Source organism: Egretta garzetta, unplaced genomic scaffold (assembly GCF_000687185.1).
Source record: "Egretta garzetta isolate BGI_Z169 unplaced genomic scaffold, ASM68718v1 scaffold292, whole genome shotgun sequence".
Taxonomy (NCBI): Eukaryota; Metazoa; Chordata; class Aves; order Pelecaniformes; family Ardeidae; genus Egretta; species Egretta garzetta.
Genome location: NW_009258789.1, coordinates 1999084 through 2011679, shown reverse-complemented (window position 1 = coordinate 2011679; position 12596 = coordinate 1999084). Strand labels below are relative to the sequence as shown.

Sequence of the window (12596 nt, the reverse complement as noted above, 5' to 3'; positions counted from 1 at the left end):
AGGCCAGATGTATACTATGACCCTGAGTTACATAAAAAGCAGAAGTTGGGCAGATGGTTGCTTTGTCTTTTCTGACCATTCCTCACCAGTGGAGCCATGAGAGGAGGTGATGCCATGTAACGAATGGCTGAACTGCCTCAGGGACGCAGCCCTGGCAGGGGGCGGTAGTGCACGAGCAGCATATTAAAGGGAGCGCGCCATTTCCGGGGGTGCTAGTGAGGAGGTTGCAGTCCACTTCTAGCTAATCTCAGGTAAATTCACATACTGTCCCCTGGGCTGAAGTAAATTATTTTGGCAAAACCAGTATGTGCATATTAAGCTGTGTGCCCGCTGGTAGGGTTTGATGTTGTAGCTGTGCTGCTTGATATTTCTAACATGGGCTATGCACACTGAGGAGCCCAAATCTGTTCTCATAAAAGAAGATCCCACCCGTTCCAGTGGGAGCAGGACTGGCCTGGAAGCAGTAAGTGTTCAGTGTTGTGAGTTAAGATCCAGGCATGGCTCTAAGCAAATGACGCAAAGTTGGAGAAGAGTGTTAGGTTCCTATTTGTTATCTGAAATGCATCTTGTAGTGTTGACTGACTTTAATTGTACCTCTCATCCAGAATACAAGTCCATAAATCATTGGGTCTTTTCCAAAAGAATGTCTTAAGCAATTTCATGTGTTTGCCATTCCTTGTGTAACTGTATACATGCATTTGGTTTTGTGTGTGTGTATGTGTGCATAGATATGTGTATATATGTCTTTTAATGGATAAAATAAACAAGATAACTTTCTGTTCAGGCAATGACTAGGAGGAAATACTGGTGGGTATGACTGCTCATATGTTGGACTCTTTGTTGTTGTTGTTTAGAATTATTACTTACCTTTACTGGCAAATAACAGAAGGAAGAAAGACCATGACCACACTCTTACGTAAGCAAATTGTTAATGTAAGTTTGACTTTCAGCTTTATCTTGTTTTTAAAAATTGGCTTCCTTGTTGATTGTCCCATCCTGCTATTGTGAAGCTATAATCTGCTTTTCCTATGACAGTGCAAGGGAGGGTGGGAGCCCTCCTCCATGGGAATTGCAGGGAAACTTAACTCACGAATAGAGTTGTTGCAAAACGGTTTTATTTCAAGCTGTGCTGCTGCAGCTCCCTCTGTAGACATATTATTTTAGAATAAAAGGAACCTTAATGATTATTTTGGTCAATGGTTCCTCACAGGCCTCGAGCCTCTCAAGAATGATTTGTCCATTCCAGCTAATGATCAAATATGTCTTGACCATAGGAAGGAAAAGATAAAATATTTTTACTTGAAAAACTACGGGCACTGCAAAGGGCAAAACGAAACCCATCTGCGCCAGGAGGACAAGGCCAGCAGGTCAGTTTGATAGTTCAGATACTACTGTTTCAATTACGTGGTTGGTAGGAATTCACGGGGCTCCTCTAGCCTTGCAAATGGGCTGCCGTTTGGGGATATGTCTGTATTTAAAACTTCATGTAAGTTGATTGATTGCTAGCTAACAGCATTTACAGATTGCTTGTTGACAGCAAAAGAAGTTCCCTAGCGGAACTCCGGAAGTTCCCTAACAATTTGTCCCAGACTGGAATTTAACCTGGGAAGGATATAGAAAAGTCCTTACCCTCACTAGACATTATTTACGATTATGAAACTGCAAGAAAACATTCCTAATCTCGGTGTGCAGTGTTTGGCCACACTTGAACCTTGCCTAGACTAAGAAGGAGGCTGCCTTCCTCCCCTGACTCTGGATTTCCTTTGGAGTTTATGGTTTGCACACGCCCCCCACCCCCCCCGCCCTGTGTCCAATCTTCTCAGCTGAGGTAAAACTGGGTGCTTTCACCTAACCCCATTTTAAATCCCACACATCTAACCTCTTAAACTTGACTTTATTTTTCAAGTCAGTCCTGCTTGCTGAGCCATCAAATTAGTGTTAAAACGTGCACACGTAGGTGCTGTGCAGTCTTTGTATTTGGGTTGAGTGAAAACTCTTTGACTTACGCACTGGTGAAGGAAAACAAATCCCCCTGTATGACTGGCCATCACTAATGTGATAATATCAAGAATTATAAATGAATATTGATAATCTATATTGATAAATGTAAATACATATGTGATAATAAAAATAAAAACCTATTTATATATATATACACATAAAATAACTATAATAACTGACTGAGAAGAGGGGAGGTTAAAGTGAATGGGCATTTTCTGTGTGCTGGGGCTTTTCAAAACCAGACGGCATTGTGGCTGTGTCCAGGGTCGCAGCTGGGCCCCCCGTGAGGCATGTTTGAGAGCCTACCAAAGGTGGGTGTTCTTGTAGTTGCTAAGGCTGGATTTCAAAAGGAGATGCCAGAATAATCTCATTGTGGATCCAGTAGAAAAGCCATCTCCCTAAGACAAGGGTAATGTAGCCTTGGGTATGAGTAGTGCTGGCCATAAGTCCTGACTGGAAGCCACAGTAGTGCTAATGCCAAATATTCTGTCTTTCAGAGAAGCTCCTCTTCATACCACTCATCCAGGCAACCTGCCCAGCAAGTGCCAGGCTACCCAGAAAGAAATCAAAATGTATCCTGCAATGAGGTGAGATGGTCAAAAGAAGGCAGTCTCCCCTAGATTTCCCTATATAGAACCTAGGGCATGATGCAGACAATGGGCATATGTTGAACAAAGATGATGTCCTGTATGTATAGAAATAATTTTAAAGATTGATTTGAACAGATACGAAAAAGTACAGAATAGCTGTTGGAATAGTCTTACTCGCAGACCTGCTTAAGTTCTGGAGACTATGGTTTTGTCACCAGTAACTGGTATCTTTTTAAATACAAGATAACAGGCACACGAGGGAAACATCGACCTAAATCTGCTTGTGAATTTTGTTTTCAGCATCCCTATTCTGCTGGGATCGTGAGGGAGACTGGCTTCCCCCTAGGTAAGTGACAAACACTAAACACAGAAAGCAACTCTTAGCAGCTCAGCTCAGTAAAAGCGTTGGGTATGGTACAGATGCAGCATGTAACAGCTTGATGTAAGAGAAACAGAATTTTAGCACCTTGTATAAAGAGAAAACAAAAAGTCCGGGTTTGGGGGGAAGCGTTTTCTATAGGACGTGCTTATTGGTAGCTTGTTGCGGTGGTGGTGGTGACTTCTGAAGGCTGATCACAAGCTTCTGTACACCAGAGAGTTTCGTTTCTGTGGGTAAATGAGCTATTTTGTCTTAAGGGAGCAGCCGCCAGCAAGACTATTACATCACGGTGGAGATATACTTCACACCTTGGTGTGAATCTCGGAAGAGGTTATTAATGATGTGGGACATGGCATGTCGGGAGTAAAAAAGCTATGGAAACTTGCATGGTAGCTTGAGCCATTCCTGATTTACACAAACATGTAACTTCATCCCAAGTACTTGGCAGAGGAGACACTTAAATAGCAGAGGGCTTTTGAGTGGGGTGGTTATACCGACACCGCAGTTACCTTACTTCCTTTGTGAAAAACAGGTTCGGAGACACCTGAGCCCAGCAGCAGGCCCGGCCTCTCTGAGGCGGTGTTGCTCGCCCTGCGTGCTAGAGAAGCAGCTCAGTGGGAAGACGAAGATGACTACAATGACTTTTGACCGTAAGCAGGCAGAATCGATAACGAACGTGAAGTCACTGACTGATGTTCTGCAGAAAGTGATGCTCATTTGCACTAATGACTAAAAGAACCATTCAATCTTCTTTTTTTTTTTTTAAGCCCTAAATTAAGGAAAAAAAAATAGAAGAGATTGCAAAATGCATCCCAACTGCAGTTTATTACTGTGGTAGGGAATACCCTGCATGTTGGTTCTGTAGCAGTGGTATTCTGGTGATCCTCAGCCTTGCCCCAGGACTGGCCCTTTACCTCGATACAGCTGGTCACTTGTTAACTAAATATAAGGAAACTTCTGCTTAATTGTTAATAAAAGCTTTGGTCTAAAAATATTTTTATCTGATCTAAACCAAAAGTCAAGTATTAGTCAAATAAAAACAGAAGGAACTTAAAGTGCAGCTGTTTTTAACAACCGAGACATTGTCATGGCTACAAAGTAACTTGTGTGAACCAGGTTAAGCTTCTATTCCATTTTCACTTTTCCGAGCCGTTTTTATGGCTTATTAGAGTCACTCAAAACCAGCTTTGATGTCAAAAGTTATCAGAACTCTTTAGGAGTGACTAGTTATCAAAATTCTCATCTGTGTAAATCCACTACTTGTTAACAGAAAGTTTACGACACGTCTTTTCCCGGTAAAGGATAGAGTGGAAGTAATGCAGTTGAGGGGGCTTTTATCAGATGTGACTTTGCAACACTCAATGCAGCTTCTTTTTATTCAGAGCCACAACTTTGCTATGATAACTTTTTTTTTTTTTAGCCCATTTTATACTACAACCTGGTTTATGCCTCTGTTGTTGCTTTGGACATAAAAATGCCTTAGGAAGGAGGCACAACTTTTCCTCGTGCTCATAATTTAGGTTAAAGACAACCCAGAAAAAGAGGATGGTGACTTAATAGTGCCAGCAACTCAAGCAGCGACAAAAAGAATGGGCCTTTGGAGCAAGGGCTAGTTGCCATGAAGGGTCGTTTGCTCTTCAATAGCCACTTGGGGTGTGCCTGTAGAAGACAGCAGTGAAGGAAGAGGCTACAGCACTCATGAAAGGGCTGGACAGAAACTGTCCGAGGGCTAACGTGCACATGCTATAAGGGTGGGCACCAGAAGATGGGGATTGTTGGTTCTGCAGTGCAGGGTGGATGAGTGACATGAACTAAAGAGGCTCTCTCAATCCTGACAGGAAAAACCACCCCTTATTCCTGTGTTTCTTTGTGCAGTTTACAAGCAAAAAATCTATCACCCCTTGCAGAAGGTAGCATTAATCTACCGCTAATTCAGACATTTGGACTTAACTTTAATTGGGACAATTTCTACTGATCCCCAATTCTTTTTTTTATTACCTTTTGCCTCTTTTTATATAATTTTTTTTTTTAAATCTCACTTGGCTCTGTGTATGAGAACTAATTCTAGCCATGAGGCGTATTACAAAGGTTTCTGTCCAAAGCAGTGTACCCCACTGCACCACCACGCCCTGCAATCTGCTGTTCCATTGCTGCATCCTCTAGAGCATCATAGCACAGTCACCAGTGTACAGTGCAGCACCTCAGCTGAAACACAGCAAGGACCAGCAAGGGGACAATGAATTCAATAACACTGAAGTAGCACAAGGAGCCACCTTACTAAAACACAGTTATGCTTTCTAGTTAAACATAGACTTTGCTACATGTGCAGCCTATGGTATCTTGAGAGATTACATCTGAATTACCCGCAGCAGGTAACCAATCAGTTAAATGTTTGAGTTCCTTGTTCCTGTTGAAATTAGTATCACATTCTTCTGAAATTAAATTATTAAACTTAGTAATTCCATGTATTGGCCATTAAGAAGAGGGGGTCTAGTTTACGTTAGGGCTGGGTCCAGAGAAGTTTCCTGCTCTTGCTAATCATTGATGGTCTTCTCTAACTGCCAGCTCCTTCCAGAGCAGAGCCAAAATTGTTCACAGCACACTGATGGTAGCTGTGATGACAACACCTTGTTTTACTTGTCAGAAAAGAAATGCAAGCAACCTGCGTTAATTTGGACATTTTACATCAAGCTACTGCTGCACAGCTGATAAAGAATACCCTACTCAGGAGCTATCAGATGCTTGTTTATTATAACCGCAGACTCTTTTGATTTCAAGTTAAATCTGGATTACAGTTTCCCACATACCCTTGCCAGTGCCCTTCAATCATGCAAACAATAAGCAAAGTAAAAAGACATTTAAACTCTATTTGTTCTACCACTACCAACACTCAATATATAGCTTTCTTTTGAAAATAAATACATTCATGTGCTGTAGCATAAGAGGACAATCTTCTATCCCCACTTGGTTCCTTTAAAAAGGCTGGGAGGTAAAAAGATATTCAAGTTTTATTCATTAATTCTCAGTCTTCACATTGAACGTGGAAAGTTGGCTTTCTTTTCCTTGTCAAGATGCAGTGCAGCTATCTTGCCATGCAGTAGGAAGGAAATCTACTCACTCTCTATTTGGCACCATTATTTTCAGGTTCTGAGAACAGTAATGTAGATGTTTAAGATGCCATAAATCAACCTCAAGTTGTTATACAGTCACAGAACAGACTGTTTAAAATTACCAAAATCAAAGTATGTTTTTAAATTTTGCCACCAAAAGTTGCCAATATGACTTTATAACCAAGATTTAAACAAAGCAAAGGAGCAGTCTAAGAATTATAAAGCAACCTGCACATACAGCGTATTACCCACTTAGCTTGTCAAACCAATCCTTTCATGTTACGGTGCAGTCTCCTCAGACTACGAGTGGCCGTACCTCGGCTTTGTCCAGTGTTGCAACAGAGGAGTTTCTGCATTCAAGATCTGGCCGTACAGTGGAATTAAAGCACTGCTCTTCCTCTTCCCAGAACTGTTGTTAGCTGTCCCATCTGCACCGGTGGATATCCTCTCAACGGTGAATTCAGACCTGCCCGAGTAAGACCGTGTACTTAGGCTGGCGAGTGTCTAAAAAGCACAGGCCTAGTAATGAGGATCACAGTCCTCCACCAGGCTGTCAGTGATGTAGCTGGATTCAAGGACACTTTCATAGTAGCTTTTTTCTGCAAAGGTGTTCACTGTCCAGGCAACCACTTGAATTCCTTTTGAAGACCAGTGCCTCACATACTCCCTGCAAGGAACAAAGGCACCGTAAGGAAGGCTGACACTACCACATTTAAGGCAGACGGCGCTGAGGCTACAACTGAGTTTTAGTCTTACATCAGTATCACATCAAGAATGATAGTGTGTCATCTTTTGCAATGTCATCTTTTTGTGTTTTATTACTGCACACAGGCAAAAGCAACAGTTTTCTTCCCCTTTGAGATTAAACTTAGGATCTACCGTAAGATAAAAATACAGATTGAAAAGACAGAGGCTTAAATTAATTAAATAGTTTCTCCACTGCATGCTATCTAAACAACCTTACAGAACACTAAATGGAACATATTGATAAACATATACCATGTTAGCTCTACCCTTATATACTAAGAGAATGGTATTGCCTCCTGGTATGTTAGCAAGCTTTAACACTTACTGAGAAACAAAATTTTTCTGTATGAGGAAAGCTGAGACGCCACACAATCGCCACAAGAAACTGTGCAGGCTCCAATCTAGAATGACATCCATCATCATATACGAATAATGTTTCCAGGAGGAATTGAAACGGGGTGTCCCATCCCCAAAATGACTCAGCTGCCAAGGCCTGTGTGTTAGTGCTGTTACAACATTTGTGTCAGCTCGTCTCATCTGAAAGATCAAGGAGAAAAGACTAATTCAAACAAAAGCAGCATAAAACGAGAGAGGTTAAGACACAAAGTGCTAGCTTGCATTCGCAGCTCTACCAGAATCCTCCTCCTCCTTCCTCCCAGATCCTTTTGTAACTCTTTTAGAAAGCTGTTTATGATACTTTACTGTTTTTTCTTTAAAACATACTTGTTAAAAAAATTGCATAACAGTCAGGCAATGGAATATAATACATAGTAAATGGACCTGGCAGTGCGAATTAGGAAACATTTTTAAGAATAGTCTAAATTTACAACAAGATATGAAGTTTATTTAACAGAGAACTTGCACACAGATGCTTGGCCATGTGCCAACATTAAGAGTGATGAACTTTTTTCTACATAGCTTTCAGAATGGAGGGTATTGCTATAGATTCATACGTGCATCTAATGAGCACCAAGTGATCTAGTAAGATTATGCAGGAGACTTACAAGTTATGCTTAATTTTCATTAAAAAGTCTTGGCAATTTTAACAACCCAAAAGTAATCTGGAACTGGGAGTTGTATATCTTACTCAAATTCCCAAACAGAACTAAAAAAATCCAAAATAAACTTTTAGGAAACATCACCTTATAAACAACATCTGGCATGAAGGAGCAGACTACGCTGTTGTTATACAAACGCGGAAATTCCAGGTAGAGTTGTTTTAGGGCATCAACTGCCTGCCAATTAGAAATACACATAGATGTTATCTTTATACATAAGCTTATATTTACTTTATACTGCAAAGTGATTTTAGAATAATCCCCTTTAAAAATACTTTCCTGTTGTGTGTAACAAGATTGAAATGGAAAGGGGGAAGAAGAAAAACAGCATCTTGTTTATACCATTAGCACAGAAATTACATTTTGTTTCATGCGGAAGTCCTTTTCATGATTCAGTTTACATCAATGAGTAGCATTCTCTGTGTTTGAAATACTCTTGAATATATCGTGGATAAAATTCTGAAGTACTACCTAGGGTTCAGTTCAAGGGGATAATGAATTTATTTCTATATTTTGCTATGCTAAAGAAAAAAATATTCTAATTTGCATAAAATGTTAATGATTGATCACCTGTATCTCCCATCAGTAATGCAAATTATAGATAAGCAGGATCCTTAGTTCAAGGCTGAAGAGGAGATACTGGCTCCCCTCAGCACAGGCAGGGAATTCACTTTGCTTTGTTTCCTGATCATGCTGTCAGCTGAACTCAACACTCACACAGGTCTCATGCTGATTTTAAGTTGCAGCTTTCCAGGACAATGGAATGGGATGAGGGAACATATTGTCTTTGCTTTGACAGCCCAACTTTGGATGACACAAATAGCATACCCAGTCTTACCCGTATTAGAGAAGGGACTGCACCACACATAGCAGTTTGAGACCAACAAAAAAGCAGGTTAGAAACCCAAAGAAAGGGCGAAGGAAGGTGTCTTAGTACAGTAAGTGGTACCTGATTTGCATGGCCTTTGACATCAAAGTAGATTATAAGATTGTGATGCATAGACTCCACAACAGCTTCTCTCAGAGTTGGTACCTTTTCACCTTGGAATTTGCTCCTGTAGAAACAGAGAACGCCTCACTGGAATGCAGTCAAAATACACATGTGCACACACGTAGCACGCACCTCCCCAACTACGCAGAGCTGTTTCCTAGGGATTCCTAAATGTAGTTTGCTGATGCACCAGTATTAGAAGTGGGATCAAGCACCACTAGCAATGGCAGGGGTGGCTCTCTCACCCAGTAAAAAGCTGCACACGTAGAGGCATACATGCTCATCTTCTTCTCCCCCAGAATCCCACTAGACAATGATATCCTTCCTAATTCAAGGTCTAATCTGATGCTAACTGACCCCGTGTCCCACAGTGAAACACTAACCTCACTTCTTCACCTCCTTCCTCAGCTACCACAAATAAGCGTTCAGTCCCAACTGCTGACCACCCACTTCAGCCTGCTCCAACTGCGCTCCCTAACCCTGAGCCAGAAACGCAGAGCCTGGCAGAATTAGCAAAACAAGCTGAGGATGCAAGAGAAGCAGCATCACCCATCAATAAATTATTCCTGATAAGGTGACAGTGAACAACAGCTGATCAGCGGTAACTGCCTACGTGGAAGAAAGATCTCGCTGTGTGGTTCAGGTGGTCACCTCTCCAGTAACAGACAGGGAAGATGCTACTTGTACCACACTCACAGGTGGTACTTTACAAGAGTCTGGAAATCCCTAACGCAGTGTCTCAGGAGCACATGCTAAAAGTTCTTCCTCCAAAATGGATTCACTTACAATATTGTAGAAGTTACATTGTTATCAAAATTTTTAACAATGCATAAAAATATTTTCCCCTGCATACCACTGGAAAGGACCTAATCAGCCACTGGGGTCACAGCTCCTACCTGAGGCTACCCAGGAATCTGTCTAGCTCCTTTTCAACAGTATAATCCTGATGTTTAGAATCCCCAAGACACAATCAGTCATAAAATACATGTGAATAAAATTAGTTTTAGAAGTAATTATTCAAGCCAATTTTGACATGTAGTGAAACTCCCAGTATCTGTAGTGTCCTGCAGTTAATTTAGGGGCAGCTTATGTAGTGATTAACCTGTTTCACATCAAATGCCTGTGGATTTTGTTTTTGAAAGCCAATTATCTTGACTCTCCTTCACTGTTCCTGTTGCAAGGATGAGTAAGGAGATGATAGTCTCATACACTTCTAAAATCAAATGAGAAGTAACATATGGAACTAAGTTTTAAATTTACAAAAATTTTCATCAGTGATAGATCAAATCACTAATTTTGTTTATCGAGAACTTTTTCTTCACTGTTCAGTCAGTGGTTTCAGAATAGCAATAGTTCATTTACCATAGCCTATGTTTTGCAGATGGATTAAGCCTCCTAATTTCATCAAAAGTCAAATCACACAATCTTCCAGACCCATCAGTCGTCCTTTCTACTGTTTCATCATGCATTAGAATGGGAACACCATCTGCAGTAAATTCAAGATCCAGCTCAACACCAGTTGCTCCATTTCTGGCTGCCTTAAAAAAAAAAAAAAAACCAAAACCAACCACATACACAACCGAAGTGACAGCTTTATAGATTTAATATAGGCACAGCTATAATTAGTTCGTATTGTGGTAAAAAAAGTCATAAACTATTAACATTCTTTTCAGTAAGCTTGATCTGCAGAACAAAGTAGGTTTTACCCAAGTTATTGTAAGAAGCATTCGTAGATCAACTGAAAGCATATAATTGATTTTACCATTAAAACCATAGTAATAATGTCTCGATCTTGGGATTGGGAATGTTTCAGCATAAAAATGCACGAAAGAATCCTGCTCTCTCCTTCTGGTCCAATAACTCCCGAGTCCTTAAGTTATGTTACTCTCTTTTCATAGAATCATAGAATGTTTTGGGTTGGAAGGGACCCCTAGAGGTCATCTAGTCCAACCCCCCTGCAGGAGCAGGGACACCGCTAACTAGATCAGGCTGCTCAGAGCCCCGTCCAACCTGGTCTTGAATGTTTCCAGGGATGGGGCCTCCACCACCTCTCTGGGCAACCTGTTCCAGTGTTTCACCACCCTCATTGTAAAGAACTTCTTCCTTATATCTAGTCTAAACCTACCCTGCTTCAGTTTAAAACCATTACCCCTTGTCTTGTCACAGCTGGCCCTACTAAAAAGATTTTCCCCCTCTTTCCTATAGGCCCCCTTTAGGTACTGAAAGGCCGCAATCAGGTCTCCCTGCAGCCTTCTCTTCTCCAGGCTGAACAAGCCCAACTCCCTCAGCCTGTCCTCATAGGAGAGCTGCTCCAGCCCCCGGATCATTTTTGTGGCAAATGCTTACAGTTTAGATAATTTATTGATTAACAATTATAAGCCAGAAACTGAGCAGGCCATTGGAACATAAAGTCTTTGCTTGCACAAGAAAAAGTGACCATCCCTTTTTTTATGGAACACAGGGGCAACGTTTCCTTTAAGAGTCAGGTTTGCCATTCATGTGCAGTGCAGTTGATCCACCATACACAGTAGACACAAAACTTCCCAGAAGCACCGCTTACCATGCTTGTGCTAAAGTAGATGTATGTGGGCAAATTCCTGTTCCTGTCTGAGGAATCCCCATATCAGATAGCAATAAGCAGCTGGGCTGCCTTAGAACATTTCATACATCCTGCTCCTGCCCTGGCTTTTTCCCAGGAACTCCTCAGAAAAGCACCCGAGTGAACTGCAAGCAAAATTAATTGATCTGAAGGCCACGTGTCCTCCTGAGAAATGCACCAGAAAGGCAAGTGCCAGGTATGCAGTAGAGGTTACTCTAGCAATATCTGCCAAGTAAGGATCTCTGTTGTGCAGCTTCAGAATTTATCAGAATGAAGGGCCCTGCCTTGCCCAAGGGTAAGAAGCCATCAGAGCAGCAACATCTCATCATCACAAATACACTACATTTCAGACTACTAATCACAATTTCAAATGATTCTCAGAAACAGATTTTGAACCCTGGCTGCACCACGATACCTTGCAGATAAGGCAGCAGTAATCTTCATGGCAGGGCTGTACACAGATTTTCCCATACCTGTGGATTCTTATTACAGACCTTCAAGGCTTACAAAGCAAATGATCTGTTACAAAGTTACTGTCTGCTCTCTATAGTCTGTGGCAACAGCAAAATACAGTATTTCATTATTGCTACACTGCTAAAATACCCATCAGCAGCAAGGATATAACACAGGTCCCACAAGACTCAGATCTGACCTAACTGCTCTGAACCTGCTGGAGGGTGAAGGCCTGACAAGCCATTCATCTTCCTGTGGCAAGTCGGGAGAAGCTGGGGTTATTCAGGGTGACGAGGGCTCGGTGCCTGCTGAAAATACAGTATTTCATTATTGCTACACTGCTAAAATACCCATCAGCAGCAAGGATATAACACAGGTCCCACAAGACTCAGATCTGACCTAACTGCTCTGAACCTGCTGGAGGGTGAAGGCCTGACAAGCCATTCATCTTCCTGTGGCAAGTCGGGAGAAGCTGGGGTTATTCAGGGTGACGAGGGCTCGGTGCCTGCTGAAGAGGCAGATCATCAGACACAACCCGCGGGCCTGCGTTACTGCCCACCGGTTTCAGTCTCTTGCCCACCAGACCTACGGGCAGCCAGGCTGCCCGAGCCTCGCTCTCCCTCCAGAGCTCTTGGCTTTGCCTTACGCCTCTAACGTTGTACCTAGCC

The 12596-nt window shown here is 41.8% G+C and overlaps 2 protein-coding genes across 3 annotated transcripts in view; one reads left to right on the top strand and one right to left on the bottom strand.

Moving 5' to 3' along the window:
* TMC5 (transmembrane channel like 5) overlaps window positions 1-3981 on the top strand; it is a 27434-nt gene extending 23453 nt beyond the window's left edge. Inside the window, 5 exon segments of the mRNA XM_035889216.1 lie at window positions 855-933; window positions 1275-1367; window positions 2499-2588; window positions 2892-2937; window positions 3503-3981. Of these exon segments, the coding sequence (XP_035745109.1) occupies window positions 855-933; window positions 1275-1367; window positions 2499-2588; window positions 2892-2937; window positions 3503-3618 (424 nt within the window). The 3' untranslated portion in view covers window positions 3619-3981.
* Window positions 3982-5644: 1663 nt separating this feature from the next.
* The window catches only part of GDE1 (glycerophosphodiester phosphodiesterase 1), a 9795-nt gene continuing 2843 nt past the window's right edge, over window positions 5645-12596 (bottom strand). Inside the window, exons 2-6 of one of the 2 annotated variants that reach the window (XM_035889217.1) lie at window positions 10239-10414; window positions 8835-8940; window positions 7970-8062; window positions 7153-7364; window positions 5645-6747 (exon numbers count right to left, since the gene is read on the bottom strand). In XM_035889217.1, coding sequence (XP_035745110.1) covers window positions 6600-6747; window positions 7153-7364; window positions 7970-8062; window positions 8835-8940; window positions 10239-10345 — 666 coding nt within the window. In that variant the 5' untranslated portion in view covers window positions 10346-10414 and the 3' untranslated portion in view covers window positions 5645-6599. Of the gene's footprint in view, window positions 6748-7152; window positions 7365-7969; window positions 8063-8834; window positions 8941-10238; window positions 10728-12596 lie in introns of those variants that run through there. The other variant, XM_035889218.1, reaches the window with a different exon arrangement.